We start from the raw sequence: 14,353 nt of genomic DNA, 5'->3' as shown, positions 1-14,353 counted from the left end.
TCCCTGTTATCTTGGACATATAATTTCATTTTCCTGATTTCCATATCTAAAAAATAGAGACTAGAGTCATATTCCTTTATGATATGAGGATCAAAGGTAGTATTACCCTAAAATGCACTAAAGGATTTAAGAGTTTTAAAAGACCTACATGAATATGAGATATTATAAGTATCACAATTTAGCTTATTTGCTTTATGAGAAATATTAAGTCAATAACTGGCCATGACCTTAACTGACATAAATTTTTGTTATATTTAGAGATATAATGTAGTAGTTAAAAGTACAGACTTTGATGTCAAATAGAGCTGGATTTGAGGATCACTGTCGCCACTGTTGGATAACCTTTGTTGAGCTGTCTAAACTCTCTAAACTCAATTTCCTCAAATCTACAGTGGGAAAAATAATAACGTGTGCCTCACAGAGTTCTTGTGATGATTATATATGAGATAATAAATAAAATTATTTAAACCTAGTGCTCAAGAGTTAAGAGTGAGCTATTTTATTTTCATAGCTAATAGTTGGAACATTCTAAAATCCGTGCATGATCCAGGGCCCGGGATTCCTGTATCGAATTCTGTACTCACGTGACACTTTCATTGTAGGGTGTCTGATCAACCCATTGCCAATCTCTTTTTCCCTTTGGGTCTGACAGCCCTATATAATAAGCAGGAGACGTATCCACGTTCTGGATGATAAAATCCTAAGGGAAGAAAAGAAAGGAGTTATAGCCTTTAAAGTATTCAGGTAGGGGCGCCTGGGTGGCGCAGTCGGTTAAGCGTCCGACTTCAGCCAGGTCACGATCTCGCGGTCCGTGAGTTCGAGCCCCGCATCGGGCTCTGGGCTGATGGCTCGGAGCCTGGAGCCTGTTTCTGATTCTGTGTCTCCCTCTCTCTCTGCCCCTCCCCCGTTCATGCTCTGTCTCTCTCTGTCCCAAAAATAAATAAAAAACGTTGAAAAAAAAATTTAAAAAAAAAATAAATAAATAAAGTATTCAGGTAGAACTAAGTTCTTTACAGTAGCCTTAGAGAGAAGACAAGAAAAAGAAAGGATCCAGGAAGAGCCACATGGGGCCCCTGCCCAGGAGCCGCAGTCTTCTCTGGCTGAGCAGTACAAGATCAAAGATAACACTTGTGACCATGACGTTTGTCTTGGTCTGCTCAGGCTGCTATAACAACATACCCCAGATTGGGTAGCTTATAAACCACAGAAATTTCCTTCTCACAATTCTGGATGTTGGAAACCGCAGATGAGGGTACTAGCAAGGTCAGGTAGAGGCCCTCCTCCTCATCCATAGACAGCTTTTTCTCACTGCGTATCCACACGACAGAAGGGGCAAGGGAACTATTTTATAAGAACATGAATTCCATTCATGAGGGTTCCACCCTCATTACCTAAACCCCTCTCAAAGACCCTACCTCCAAATACCACCATCTCAGGGGGTTAAGATTTCACCATATGAAGTTTGGTGGGGATATAAACATTTAGAACATAGCGATGTTCAATATAAATGGAAGCCATTTCTATCCACGACCATAATGAATTCTCATCTCAGATTCACTTCCCTTCTCCACTTAAGTAGTGTTCTTCAAAATCATGCATTAGAAAATTTTTGCAGATTAAATCATTCTCCTTTCATAACTTCTTCAACTTCATTCATTTCTGATTGTTGACCGTGACTCTTCGTGACCGAACTCTGTTTCTCTATTTGATATAATACCCCTTCTCCATGAAATAGTTACTACTTTCTAAAATATTTACAGGTTGAAAGAATAAACTAGTATTTCAGGCTAAGACATTTTCATCCTTCCACTCCAAGCCCACATATTATATTTGAAATGCCCCAATTTATTTTGGGAGAGATTCGTTTTATGGAAACAGGACGAAGGTGTAGCACGTGATGGCTTAGGTAGCCTTTCTTATCAATTATACTAAAAGCCTTCTGCCACACCACCAATATCCCAAAACAGTGAAAACCTCCTCCTGAGACAAGAGAGGTAAACAACAACCAGATGGGACTCCTGGTTCCACCATCTATTAGAAAGCACCTGCTCGTCCTTGGTTTTGATCACCAGCAGGTGAGCCTTCATTGCTGAGCAGTTCTTCTCACTCTCCGTCCAATTTCTTACTGTATTAGAAATAAAGTAGCAGTTGGAACTAAATGGCTTCCAATCCTTTGGGCAGCAGCTCCAATCTTTCCCTGTATTGACAGAAAGGCCATAGATGTCCAATATAAAAGAAAAATTTTAAGTGTGTGTATCATTAAACTGAAGGACCAAGGAAGACCCCATGGAAACTGGAACTTGCGTCTTCATCCAGAGGTGAAAAGGAGCCACCCACCAGGGGTCAAGGGGATCAGGTCTACCTGTACCAGGCAGTAACAAGGCAGGGCCCCCCTTCCCTTGCCAGAGTGGTGTCTGGAAAAGGCAGCTAAAACAGAGGTCTTAAATAAGATCCAGACTACTATACCAAATGTCCAGGTTTCAGTGGAAAATCACCCATCATACCATGAATTGCAAGTTCTCAAAGTTAACTTTTTTTTTTAACGTTTATTTATTTTTGAGACAGAGAGAGACAGAGCATGAACGGGGGAGGGGCAGAGAGAGAGGGAGACACAGAATCGAAGGCAGGCTCCAGGCTCCGAGCGGTCAGCACAGAGCCCGACGCGGGGCTCGAACTCACGGACCGCGAGATCGTGACCTGAGCCGAAGTCGGCCGCTCAACCGACTGAGCCACCCAGGCGCCCCTCAAAGTTAATTTTTAAAAAGAAAATAAATACATGCCAATATCAAGAGAACAGAAATACTAGAATTATCTGACAGAGATTTTAAAGAAACCATGACAAAGATGCCTCAACAGGAAAGTACAAACATGTTTGGACCAAATGAAAAAAAAAACAAACAAAACAAAACAATGCCTCAGAAAAGAAATAGAAAATCTCAGCCAACAGGGGCACCTGGGTGGCTCAGTTGGTTCAGGGTCTGATTCTGGATGTCAGCTCAGGTCATGATCTCATGGTCGTAGGACTGAGCCACGCATCGGGCTCGGCACTGAGCGTGGAGCCTGCTTAAGATATTCTCTCTCTCTCTCTCTCTCTCTCTCTCTCTCCCTTTTTTTTTTTTTTTTTAATTTTTTTTTCAACGTTTTTTATTTATTTTTGGGACAGAGAGAGACAGAGCATGAACGGGGGAGGGGCAGAGAGAGAGGGAGACACAGAACCGGAAGCAGGCTCCAGGCTCCGAGCCATCAGCCCAGAGCCTGACGCGGGGCTCGAACTCACGGACCGCGAGATCGTGACCTGGCTGAAGTCGGACGCTTAACCGACTGCGCCACCCAGGCGCCCCTCTCTCTCCCTCTTCTGACCTGCCCCCAATGCTCTCTCTCTCTCTCCAAAAAGAAAGAAAGAAAATCTCAGCCAACAAGTTAGAGACATAAAGGAGAACAAACAAATTTTTATAACTAACAAATATAATAACCAAAATAAAAAGTTCGGTGGCTGGCTGGGCTCAAAAGCAGAGGAGACAGAAAAATCAGGGAATTGAAAGGCAGAATTGAAATATAGAAATTACTCAAGCAAATAACAGAGCCAAAACAGACAAAAGTAAATAAATAAATAGACTTCCCATTTCCAGGCTGGCATGCAAGAATCTTGGAAGTTACCATACCGACCTAAGAAGTAAAAAGCTGAACAAACCACAAATCAACAACTCCTCACAAGCAAAGCCGCTGCTCTTAAAATTATGCAGGCAGGCAAATACAGAGGATCACAACTTACTGAAGCAGAAACCCAGGAGCCAAAATTTCTGTGGGAACCAGCTGCAGGGTAGGGAAACCTGAGGTGTAAATGGGGAATTGCTAGAAGCATAGCAATTTGAAGTGCCCCAGTTTGAAGAGACAAAGCAAGCATCAGAGCCAGACTCAGATGTAGCAGGATATTGGAATTATCAGAACAGAAATTTAAAACAACAATGATTAATATGTTAAGGGCTCTCATGAACAAAGTAGACAGCATACAAGAAGAGATGAACTATGTAATCAGACAGATGGAAATTCTAAGAAACAAAAGGAAACATGATAGATGCTGTAAGAGAAACAAAGAATGTCTAGGACGCCTGGGTGGCTCAGTCCGTTAAGCGTCCGACTCTTGATTTCTGCTCAGGTCATGATTTCACAGATTATGAGACCAAGCCTCAGCTCTGCACTGGCAGCACAGAGCCTGCTTGGGATTCTCTCTCTCTCTCTCTCTCTCTCTCTCCCTCTCTGCCCCTCCCCCACTCCCCACTTGCTCTATCAAAATAAATAAATACACTTAAAAAAAAAGAAAAAGAAATGGGACGCCTTGGTGGCTCAGTCAGTTAAGCCTCTGACTTTGGCTCAGGTCATGATCTCGTGGTTCATGAGTGGTTCTGTGAGCCCCACATCGGGCTCTGTGATGACAGCTCAGAGCCTGGAGCCTGCTTTGAATTCTGTGTCTCCCTCTCTCTCTGCCCCTCCCCCGCTCGTGCACACGCACACACTCTCTCTCTCTCAAAAATAAACATTTTAAAAAATTAAAAAAAAAAAAAAAAAGAAAGGAAGGCAGACTGTCTTTAGTGAGCTCATTATTAGACTGGACACAGCGGCACAAAAAAATCTGAGCATGAGGGTGTCTCAATAGAAGTCTCCAAAACTAAAAAAAGGAAAAGAACTGGGAGGAAAAACAAGCAGAATATCCACGAAATGTGGGACAGCTACAAAAAGTGTTAATACGCGCATGATGGGAATAGCAGAACAATAAAAAGAGAAAAGAACAGAAGAAATATTGAAGCAATAACATTTGAGAATTTCTCCCAAATTAATGACAGATACCAAACTACAGATTCAAAAAAGCTCAGAGCACACCAAGCAGGATAAATGCCAAAGAAAACTACATCTAAGATATATCATATTCAAACTACAGAATATCAAAGATAAAGAAAAATCCTTTAAAAAGCTAGAAGGGGTAAACACATCTACAGAGAAGCAAAATAGAAATTACATCAGACTTCTCCAAAACCACGGATACAAGAAGAGAATGTAGTGAAATATTTAAAGTGTTCAGAGACAAAAAAACTTTCACCCTAATTCTTATCCTGCAAAATTAACCATCAAAGGTGAAGATGAGGGGCGCCTGGGTGGCTCAGTCGGTTGAGTGTCTGACTTCGGCTCAGGTCACGATCTCGCGGTATGTGGGTTCGAGCCCCGCGTCGGGCTCTGTGCTGACCGCTCAGAGCCTGGAGCCTGTTTCGGATTCTGTGTCTCCCTCTCTCTCTGCCCCTCCCCCGTTCATGCTCTGTCTCTCTCTGCCTCAAAAATAAATAAACGTTAAAAAAAAATTAAAAAAAAAAAAAAGGTGAAGATGAAATAGGGACTTTTTGGACAAATAAAAATTGAGGGAAATTGTTGCCAGTAGAACTTGCAATGTTAAAAGAAGTTCTTTAGGGGGAAGAAAAATATTATAGGTCAGAAACCTGGACCTATATAAAGTAAGAGCATCAAAAAAGAATAAGTGAAGGTAAAATAAAAACATATTTCTTATATTCTTAATTGATCTATATTCTTTTTTTTTTTTTGAGAGAGAGAGAGAGAGCATGTGTGCAAGCAGGGGAGAGGGGGCAGAGAGAGAGAATCTCAAGCAGGCTCCACGCTCAGCATGGAGACCAATGTAGAGGTCAATCCCACACCCCTGGATCATAACCTAAAGCACAATTAAGAGTGGGACACTCAAATGACTGAGCCACCCGGGCACCCCTGATCTATATTCATAACTGATCTTTCATTTGTTCAAAATAATAATGTCAACAATGTATTAGATTATGTATACAAAGATGTAAGTGAAATAAATGAGAGTATTAATACAAGAGACAGGAGGGAGGAATTAGGATCATTTTGCTATTTTAAGACACTCTCACTATGTATGGAGCTGTATAGTTATTTGAAAGTGGACTTGGATTAGTTGATAAGTATATTGCAAACTTTAGAGCAACCAGTATAAAAGAAGTATAATTGATATGCTAAGAATGCAATGAAAATGGAATCATATCAAATTCTCAAAACCACAGAAGAGTGAAAGACAAAAAAGGAACAAAGAACAAGGGCAAGATATAGAAAACAATAGAAATATGATGAATATTGATACAACCATATTAATAATCACTTGGGATGTCAGTGGTCTAAATTCACAAATTAAAACACAAAGATTATCAGAGTGGATCAAAAAAAAAAAACCAGACTCAACTATATGTTGTCTACAAGAAACCCACATTAAAACTTTAGGAGGAGAATATAAAGACATGTGTATATTAAAAGTAAATGGGTAGTGGGGCACCTGGGTGGCTCAGTCGGTTGAGTGTCTGACTTCAGCTCATGTCATGATCTCACTGTTCGTGAGTTCGAGCCCCGCATCGGGCTCTGTGCTGTCACCTGGGAGCCTGGAGCCTGCTTCGGATTCTGTGTCTCCCTCTCTCTGCCCTTCCCTGCTCACATTGTATGTGTGTGTCTCTCTCTCAAAAATAAATAAACATTGAAAAAAAATTTTTTCTTTAAAGAAATAAAGGATGAGAAATAATCAAAATCACAGAAATACAAAGAATTATAAGAGAATGTATAAAAAAATGTAGACCAACAAACTGGACAACCTAGAAATGGATGAATTCCTAGAAACATACCATCTTTCAAAACTGAACAAGGAAGAAATAGAAAATTTGAACAGACCAATTATTAATAACAAAATTGAACTGGCAACCAAAAAGTCTGAAGAAAAAAAAGTCCAGGATCAGATGGCTTTATAGGTAAATTCCCACAAACACTTAAAGAAAAGTTAATGTGTATTCTTCCAAACTATTCCAAAACTTAGAAGAGAAAGGAAAACTTCCAAATTCATGCTACAAGGCCAGCATTACTCTGATATCAAAACCAGATAAAGATACTACCTTAAAAAAAAACAAAAAACACTATTGGCCAATATCTTGGATGAACACAGATGCAAAACCTCAACAGAATATTAGAAAACTGATTTCAACATTAAATTAAAAGGTTCATTCACCACAATCAAGTGGGATTTATCCCAGGGAAGCAAGGGTGGTTCAATATTAGCAAGTCAATCAATGTGATACATGACATTAATAAGAAGGATGAAAAACCATATGATCATCTCAATAGATGCAGAAAAAGTATTTGACAAAATATAACATTTGTTCATAACAAAAACTCTTAACAAAAGGGGTTTACAGGGAACATATCTCAAAATAACAAAGATCAATTTTTAATTTTTTGAGGAACCTCAGAGAAAGACAGATACCGTATGTTTTCACTCATAGGTGGATCTTGAGAACTTAACAGAAGACCATGGGGGAGGGGAAGGGGGGGTTAAATTACAGAGAGGAAGGGAGGCAAACCATAAGAGACTCTTGGATACTGAGAACAAACTGAGGGTTGATGGGGGGTGGAGAAGAGGGGAAAGTGGGTGATGGGCATGGAGGAGGGCACTTGTTGGGATGAGCACTGGGTGTTGTATGGAGACCAATTTGTCAATAAATTATATTTAGAAATAACAATAATAATAATGAAGAGCATATGACAAACCCACAGCTAACAACATAATCAATGACGAAAAACTGACAGTTTTTCTTATAAGATCAGGAACAAGACAAGAATGTTCACTCTCACCACTTTTATTCAATATAGTCTGGAAGTCCTAGCTGTAACAATCAGACAGGAAAAGAAATAAAAGGCATCCAGATTGGTAAGAAAAGAAGTAAAACTCTCACTATTTGCAGCTTATACGATACTATATATAGAAAGTCCTAAAGACTCCACCAAAAAAATCAGAACTGATAAATTCATTAAAGTTAAAGGATACAAATTAATATATTATATTATACATACTGTTGTATTTCTACCCACTAATAACAAAGTAACTGAAAGAAAAATAAGACAATAGTCCCATTTATAGTTGCACCAAAGACAAGAAATTACCTAGGAATAAATTTAACCAGAGGGGTAAAAAACCTATACTCTGAAAACTATAAGATGTCGATGAAAGAAACGAAGATGACACACATGGAAAGATATACTATGTTCATGAATCAGAAGAATTAATATCATTAAAATGTCCATACTACCCAAAGGAATCTACAGATTCAATGCAATTCCTATCAAAAAAACAACAGCATTTTTCACAAAACTATAACAAATAATCCTAAGATTTGTATGGAGCCACAAAGACTTGGAATAACCAAACCAATCCTGAGAAAGAACGAAGCTGGAGGTATCACAATTTCAGATTTCCAGATATACTACAAACCTTTTGTAATAAAAACAGTATGGTACTGGCACAAAAATAGACCCATCAGTCAAGGGAACAGTATAGAAAGCCCAGAAATAAACCCAAAGTTACATGGTCAATTAATCTATGACAAGGGAGGCAAGAATATAAAATGGAAAAAAGACAGTCTTTTCAATAAATGGTGTAGGGAATACCGGACAGCTACATGCAAAAGAATGAAACTAGACCACTTTCTCACCATACACAAAAATAAAGTCAAAATGGATAAAGACCTAAATCTGAGACTTAAAACCATAAAACTCCTAAAAGAAAACATAAGCAGTAATCTCTTGGACATCGGCTTTAGCAACATATTTATGATATACCTCCTCAGAGAATGAAAACAAAAGCAAAAATGAACTATTGGGACTATATTGAAATAAAAAGCTTTTCACAGAAAAGGAAGCCATTAAAAAAAAAAAAAAAAGGCAACCTAGCGAATGGAAGAAGATATTTGCAAATGATATATCCAATAAGGGATTGACATCCAAAATATATAAAGAACTTAAACAACTCAACACCCAAGAAACCAAATAATCCTATTAAAAATGGGCAGAGGACCTGAATGTTTTTCCAAAGAAGACATACAGATGACCAAGAGACACACGAAAAGATGTTCAATACCATTAATTATCAGGGAAATGCAAATCAAAACCACAATCAAATATTACCTCACACCAGTCAGAATGGCTAGAATCAGAGACGTGGAATCAAACAAGTGTTGGCTAGGAGGTGGAAACAACGGAATCCTCATGCATAGTTGGTAGGAATGTAAGTTGGTATAGCCACTGTGGAAAACAGTATGGAGGCTCCTCAAAAAATTAAAAATAATCACATAATCCAATAATTCCACTACTATATACCCCCCCAAAAAACCAAAAACACAAAATCGAAAACATATATGTACCTCTATGTTTACTGCAGTATTTTTTACAGTAGCCAAGAAACAGAAGCAACCTTAGTGTCCATTGATAGATGAGTGGATAAAGGAGCTGCGATATTTATATACAATGTAATATTATTCCGTCATGAGAAAGAGGGAAATCCTACTGTTTGTTACAGATGGACCTAGAGAGTATTACACTATGTGAAACAAGGCAGACAGAAAAAGACAAATACCATAAAATTTCACTTTGTAGAACCTAAAAAACAAAACAAATGAACAACAAACCAACCAAAACCAAAAAATAAACGGACTCTTAAATGCAGAGAACAAACTGGTGGTAGCCAGATGGAGGTTACCGGAGGAACGGATGAAATAGGTAAAGGGGATTAAGAGGTACAAACTTCCAATTATAAAATAAATAAGTCCTGGAGATGAAAAGTACAGCATAGGGAATATAGCCAATAACATTGTAATAACATTGTACGGTGACAGATGGTGACTATACTTATCAAGGTGAGCATCAATGTATAGAATTGTCGAATCAATATGTTATACACCTGAAACTAATATAACAGTGTATGTTAATTATACTTCAACAAAAATATTTAAATGATAAAATAATAAAATAAAATAAGCTAAGTAAAAACAACTACCAACTGTAATTCCAGTGAAAAGACTACCTACCAACTGTAATTCCAATGCTAGGAAAAGACAAAGTAGGCAGTAAAAATTTCAGTGGTTACCAAAAGTTTGGAAAGGAGAATGGAGCACAGGGGACTTTTTGGGCGGTGAAGTTATTCTGTATGATACTGTTTAATAATAGATACAGAACATTATGCATTTGTCAAAATCCACAGAACTTTACATATTTGTTGTATAAAGCTTTAAAAATCCATTTAGGAAGTCAGAGAATTCATGAAAGAATGAAGACTGTGACAAGAGAATCTAACTGTATTACAAATGTCAGACACAACACACTGAAGGGGGTGGGAAGAGGATGATGACCTAAGTGACTTTGGAAATGGAGTCTACAAGAATAAAGACAAAAGACACCGCACGCCAGCAATGTATTCTAGTTGATAAAGTTGTTTCCCATGGTGGTATGAGTTTACAATTCCGATATTACTATATGTGTTCATTGGAATTGAATAATTAAGGAAATGTACTGAGCAAGTTAACGGGACCAGATTTCTCTCTGTTGGAGTAGTCACTAAAGATATCAAGGGAAGTAGACTAGAATGATGCAATGTGTTAATGGAGAAACATTTCAGACATCAGTAAAAACTGATGTATACCTTATTATAGATATACATAGTTGCCTATAGAAATATTTGTCAATATATGTACACGCGCAGGTTAGTACACACATAGAGATTTCCTTGTTCTGTGAACTGGGAGGGCTAAAAGAACACCTCAGCAGCAGTGAGCGTACCTAGTATTCAAATCTTGGTTTCTAATACCATTCTTCAATAACAGAAGCCAGGACTCCACAGAGAAATAGCTGATTCTAAGACTAAGGCAAGAAATATACAATATAAGCCCAGAGAATATTACAATCCCAAAAAGTAAGGAAGTGCTCAAAAACCAAGTAAAGCAACAAAGTGATGGGGGCATGTCAAAGGGCCATGGGAGCCAACTGAAAGACTCCCAGGGGCACAGGCAGAACAATTTGAGCAACAAAATAAATACAGTATTGGATTATAACCCAAAGTGTAAGATAAATATCCATGAGTATATAGAGATATAAATAGATGACTGAATAAATTAATAAATAGGATAGAACAAATATCAAATGCACAAGAATTTCTAGTAAACTACATAGAAACTTGTTTTGCACTGAACTGTGTTCCCCCAACAGTCATGTGCTGAAGTTATAACCCTCAATGTGACTACAGTGGTAGACTTTAAGGAGGTAATAAAGGTTAAATGAATCATAAAAGCAGGGCCTTAAAATAGGACTTGTGTCCTTCTAAGAGGAAGAGACACTAGAAAACTCTCTCTCCCTCCCCATTCACACAGAGAATTGGTTATGTAGGACACAGCAAGAAGGTAGCTGTCTACAAGCCAGGAAGAAAGGCCTCGCCAGAAACCGACTCTTATGGCACCTGGGACTTCCGGCCTCCATAACTATGAGAAAATAAATTTCTGTTGTCTACGCCTCCCAGTCTGTGATATTTCGTTATGACACTCAAGCAGGCTAATACAGATTTTGGCTCCAAAGCGGGGTGCTATTGTAACAAACACCTAAAAACATGAAATGGCTTTAGAACTGGGTGATGGGTAGAGGCTGGAAGAATTTTGAGGTGCATGCTAGAAAAAGCCTAGATTGCCTTGAAAGGGCTGCTGGTAGGGGCCCCTGGGTGGCTCAATCAGTTAAGCCTCTGACTTCGGCTCAGGTCACGATCTCAGGTTCGGCTCAGGTTCATGAGTTCAAGCCCCACATCGGGCTCTGTGCTAACAGCTTGGAGCCTGGAGCCTGCTTCAGATTCTGTGTCTCCCTCTCTCTCTGCCCCTTCTCCACTCACAAGCTCGCTCTCTCTCTCTCTCAAAAATAAACATAAAAAAATTTTTTTTTTAAAGAAAAGAAAGGGCTGCTGGTAGAAATATAGATATTAAAGATAATTCTGGTGAGGACTCAGTAAAAGAGAGCTGTAGAGAAACATCCTATCGTCTTAAAGAATATACATACACCATAATGAACAGAATGTTCGTAGAAATTTGAACATTAAAGATGCTTCTGGTAAGGTCTCAGAAATGAGAAACACGTTATTGGAAACAGGAAGAAAGGCAATTCTTATTATAAAATAGCAAGGAACTTGCTGAATTGTATTCTAATGTTTTGTGAAAGGTAGAACTTGTAAGTGACAGCCTTGGATATTTAGTAGAGGAGATTTCTAAGCCAAGTATTAAAGCTGTGGCCTGCAATGGAGTACTACGTGGCAATGAGAAAGAATGAAATATGGCCCTTTGTAGCAACATGGATGGAACTGGAGAGTGTGATGCTAAGTGAAATAAGCCATACACAGAAAGACAGATACCATATGTGTTCACTCTTAAGTGGATCCTGAGAAACTTAACAGAAACCCAAGGGGGAGGGGAAGGGAAAAAAAAAAAGAGGTTAGAGTGGGAGAGAGCCAAAGCATAAGAGACTCTTAAAAACTGAGAACAGGGGCGCCTGGGTGGCTTGGTCGGTTAAGCGTCCGACTTCAGCTCAGGTCATGATCTCATGGTCCGTGAGTTCGAGCCCCGCATCGGGCTCTGTGCTGACAGCTCAGAGCCTGGAGCCTGTTTCAGATTCTGTGTCTCCCTCTCTCTCTGCCCCTCCCCTGTTCATGCTCTGTCTCTCTCTGTCTCAAAAATAATTAAATGTTAAAAAAAAAAAAAATTTTAAAAAAAACTGAGAACAAACTGAGGGTTGATGGGGGGTGGGAGGGAGGGGAGGGTGGGTGATGGGTATTGAGGGGGCACCTTTTGGGATGAGCACTGGGTGTTGTATGGAAACCAATTTGACAATAAACTTCATATATTGAAAAAAAAAAAAAAAAAGCTATGGCCTGATTTCTCCTTACTGCTTATCGTAAAATGCAAAAGGAAAGAGATAAATTGAAGGAAGTGTGAAGCAAAAAGAAACCAGAATCTGAAGACCCACAAAATTCTTAGCCAGACTGTAAAAAGTGAGAAAGGGTGTTCTGGAAAGAACTCCAAGGATGTGGCTGGACAAACATTCCGTACAGAGATTACCCATGGATTTAAACAGCCATCTCCACAATGAAGACTATTTCTTTGTACACATAAAGATACGCATATAAGAATTTTAGGTCTTATTTCTTTGTACACCTGAAGCTTGAAATGATCATGAGACTCAACTTCTTACTATGATCTGCCTGTGAATCTTACTGGAAATATTAACTTGGTATCCTTACATGGTGTAGTCAGCCACTGAATTATAGGCACATTCATTTTTACCTTCCATGGTCACATTCTCTTTCAGGCATTCCAATTCCGTGTGAGGGAGCTCTTTTGCAGTCTTTTTTTCTTTAAGAAGCTGAGAATATTTTTGGAAGAAAACTGAAAAAAAAAAAGGCCATTCATTTTCTGGTGTTGTGACTTTGCTCTCTATTGTTACTTTCTCACATTCTGTTTTATAGGAACAAAATCTACAAATGTCCAGTTGCTTGAGTGGAAGGCTCCTGACAATGGAAAAGATTTCCCATCACCCCACATTCAATGTAATCCTAATCCCACTGATTTTGAAACCATAGATTTCTCCAGGAATAGCCAAAAGATCAGTAGTTGAAGGGAGTAATGATGGCTCCATTATAATGAGTGCAAAGGGATTTATCCATATTTTCCTTCAATACTAAATGCAGAAGGTGAGCCCTGAAGGTGGGAGAATGGAGTGAAAGCAAACAGTTCTGTCTGAGGATGTACACAGCATAGGTCTGTTGTGGCGGAGGAGGGTGGGGGCCGTTGCAGACTGAGCTAATTCTGAGTTCTGGGTTACCTGTAAAGTGAGATTTTTTTTTTTTTTAAGCCAACATTGATCAGGAGATATAGGCATTATTTTCCTCCTCCTTCTTCCTTTACTCTATCCACTCTCAACTGGCTTTTTTTTTCAGCACACCAATATGCTCAAATATGTCACAACTTAAAAATAACTTACCTCTTCCTCTAGAAAGTGAATTTTCTCTTTTTTTCCTCCTTACCTCCCATTTGCTCCCTGCCCCACTACATGCTGGCTTCACTACTTCTTATGCCTTTTAAAATTTTGATATGCTCTTAAAGCCAGAGATACGAAGAAATCCACCTAGTTGCCAAATTGGCTTTAGATCTTACGTAGTCTTGGGCAGGAAAGACATGATTAAGGTGAAATTTCAATGGAAACTCTTCCTGGAATATCTCTTCCCATCGCCTTTTGTCCACCTGCTCATCTCAAAATCTATGTCTGTGCAGTCAAAAAAACCTGGCCTTATAAACACTAATAGGCAAACACAGATTTGTCCTCACTTACACAACTGTCTAGCGTAGAAATGGTACCTAATATAGGTCCCTCTACAAGACACACACACACATGTATTCAATTTCTTTATAGGGTGGATACCATTATTTTTATAAGGAAGTAACTA

The 14,353-nt window shown here is 38.9% G+C and overlaps 1 protein-coding gene across 4 annotated transcripts in view; it reads right to left on the bottom strand.

Annotated features, from left to right (window-relative positions):
* Positions 1 to 14,353, bottom strand: part of CLEC4A (C-type lectin domain family 4 member A) — a 39,533-nt gene that overhangs the window by 3,402 nt on the left and 21,778 nt on the right. For all 4 annotated transcript variants that reach the window (XM_058743795.1, XM_058743798.1, XM_058743796.1 and 1 more), the window contains 3 exons: positions 13,194 to 13,295; positions 2,046 to 2,197; positions 585 to 700 (listed from right to left, as the gene is read on the bottom strand). In XM_058743795.1, the coding sequence (XP_058599778.1) occupies positions 585 to 700; positions 2,046 to 2,197; positions 13,194 to 13,295 (370 nt within the window). The remainder of the gene's footprint in view (positions 1 to 584; positions 701 to 2,045; positions 2,198 to 13,193; positions 13,296 to 14,353) is intronic.

This window comes from Neofelis nebulosa, chromosome 8 (assembly GCF_028018385.1).
Source record: "Neofelis nebulosa isolate mNeoNeb1 chromosome 8, mNeoNeb1.pri, whole genome shotgun sequence".
Classification (NCBI taxonomy): domain Eukaryota; kingdom Metazoa; phylum Chordata; class Mammalia; order Carnivora; family Felidae; genus Neofelis; species Neofelis nebulosa.
Note: the sequence above shows the minus strand (reverse complement) of the source record. Positions and strands in the feature narration are given on the sequence as shown.